Below are 2,382 nucleotides of genomic sequence, written 5' to 3'. Positions count from 1 at the left end.
AACGTTGAATTAGGTAAGTATAAGGCTGACACAAATTATATATATATATATGTGTGTGTGTGTGTGAAGCTTGTCATTCAATGGTATCTAACATACTAAGAATATTTGTCTATAATCTAGCAGTACATCCAGTCAACTGGTTTCCACAACAGTAAAAATACTTCTTGTCAATGTGTACAACAAACTGGTACAATAGAAATACTGTTTGAAAATATATTCAGCAAAATAATGTTACTAAAAGTTTAAATTCTTATTAATATATCGAGCAAATTTGTATCTGCCATAGTAAAAATGTTTGTCATTATATCCAGCAAACTGTTGACTGACATAGTAAACATTTTTTTCATTATATCCAGCAAACTGTTGACTGCCATAGTAAAAGTATTTATCAGTATATCAAGTAAACTGTTGTGTGCCATAGTAAATATGTTTGCTAGTATACCCAGCAAACTTTTGTTTAAAGTAGTAAACAATTCTTGTCAGTATACCTAGCAAATTGTTGTGTGCCATGGTAAAAATGTATGAAAATATATACATACAATAAGAGATGGGGCAAATAATAGAGATCAGTAATCCAATACAAATACTTCATACCTTTATGAATACGAATACGAATAAATAGGAATGTATTTATGAACACTTTGCCAGGTAATATACAATAATGATAAAACAGCAGACGATAAGATTTCAATACTTTTATTTTATGAAACAAACAAAATTTGAACAAATAATAACATTTGAATACTTTTATTTTTTAAAATCCAATAACAAAGTTTTAGAACAAAACATATATTTTTAAAGGAGACTTATAGTTATTATAACTGTCCATTGTTCTTTATGAACATCAGTCTCAAAAATGTCTTGTGAGTGAGGTAGCAACGATCAGGCCTGAGGGTTTTGCTTCCGATGCTAAACAAACGCTCAACTAGGGCAGAGGATGCTGAAAAACTCAGGTAGCGCTTGGCTAGTAGAGATAAGGTAGTAATTCTTTTTCAAGGGTCGCTTTCTTCAGGAATGCAAGGATCATCGAGGTTGGTGTTGCTCTCTGTATATGAGGTGGCTGGTTTCTTGGAGGCAGCAAAGAAACGAAAAAGCTTACGTTTTTGAGAGGAGGGATTTACAGACCTCTTTTGGTTCCATGATTGTAGGATGCTTTGTTGAGGAAACTTTCTTGACTTCTTGCTGCAGGAGCATTCGGTCAGATGCATAGACCCCAGGTCTAGCAAAATACCAGTAAAGCCTAAATCTGGGAACCAATGGCGCACCGTGTTGCTAATAGTGAACAGATTTATTCAGTACAGAGACAAAATTGAAATTACATATAGACTGCATGCTGTCAATCTCAGTCATCAGCCCTTAAACACATGACACTACATAACTGGAGGTAACAATGTTCTAGCCCTGGCTTAAATATGTTGCTTCTTCAAAATGTGTCAGTATTGTTACCAAATTTGCAAGCACAGTTCAATCATGAAAAGTAAGTTTCGATGTACCAGTATCTAGATTTTCCAACTTCTTCTGGAGAATCTTCAATAAAGACTTAATCATCTTAATTTCTCGAGTAGATCAATTGCTTGCGTTGATTTTTGAATGTAGGACACGATGGTTGATGCTTTGGAAATTACTTTCAGCTTTTTCGTGCCATCCTTGACCACAAGCTGTAGCGTGTGAGAAAAGCAGGGTTCATGCTCAGAAAGATCTGCTGATTCAGATTCATCCAAAAGTTCATCTTCTGCGTCACTATCTGTAGATGAGCTATCACCATCTACCACACTAGGTAGTGTTTGTGGTTCAAATCCAGGCAAGCAGAAAGCCTTGATCATGTTGGATGCGTTATCAGATGTCACATATGACAGCTTGTTGTTGATGTTAAAAATATTTATTATTTCATTATATTGAGCTGCAATGTTATCAGCCGACGTGCCAGCACGACTGTTTGCATTTTCAAGTCAAAAATAAAATGACCAGTGACTCCAAGAAAGCTGCGAATTTGTCTTCTACTCCAATAATCCACAGTGACATTGATGTTGGGTACAAGTTGCAGTAGGGAGAGATGATTTTTTGCTGACTTCATCAAATCTTGTCTCGATCGACATTGTGGATAGATGCTTGCGACTGGGAAATATATACCGAGATTCCATGGCTGCTATTAAACATTGAACATCTTTTTGACTCCACCATTGAGAAGGGCTGCAGTGTATAGGCAATAAAGTTGACGAGTTTGTTAGTGATGTACTTCTGACGAGAGTTTGTGAACGTATATATAATTGATTCCGTAAAGTACACTGCTATTGTAGGCTCCTGCATTGGAGCGGAAGTAACAGAGCTGGATGTAGACTTCTGTAGCTCTGTCTCATGATTATTCTAGAAATACAAAAGCGT

The 2,382-nt window shown here is 35.9% G+C and overlaps 1 protein-coding gene across 1 annotated transcript in view; it reads left to right on the top strand.

Moving 5' to 3' along the window:
• Positions 1 to 1,960: 1,960 nt before the first annotated feature.
• LOC106462617 (protein Wnt-7b-like) overlaps positions 1,961 to 2,382 on the top strand; it is a 61,942-nt gene continuing 61,520 nt past the window's right edge. The window contains exon 1 of the mRNA XM_013922563.1: positions 1,961 to 2,043. Coding sequence (XP_013778017.1) covers positions 1,961 to 2,043 — 83 coding nt within the window. The remainder of the gene's footprint in view (positions 2,044 to 2,382) is intronic.

The sequence above is a fragment of the Limulus polyphemus genome, unplaced genomic scaffold (genome assembly GCF_000517525.1).
Source record: "Limulus polyphemus unplaced genomic scaffold, Limulus_polyphemus-2.1.2 Scaffold47, whole genome shotgun sequence".
Classification (NCBI taxonomy): domain Eukaryota; kingdom Metazoa; phylum Arthropoda; class Merostomata; order Xiphosura; family Limulidae; genus Limulus; species Limulus polyphemus.
Note: the sequence above shows the minus strand (reverse complement) of the source record. Positions and strands in the feature narration are given on the sequence as shown.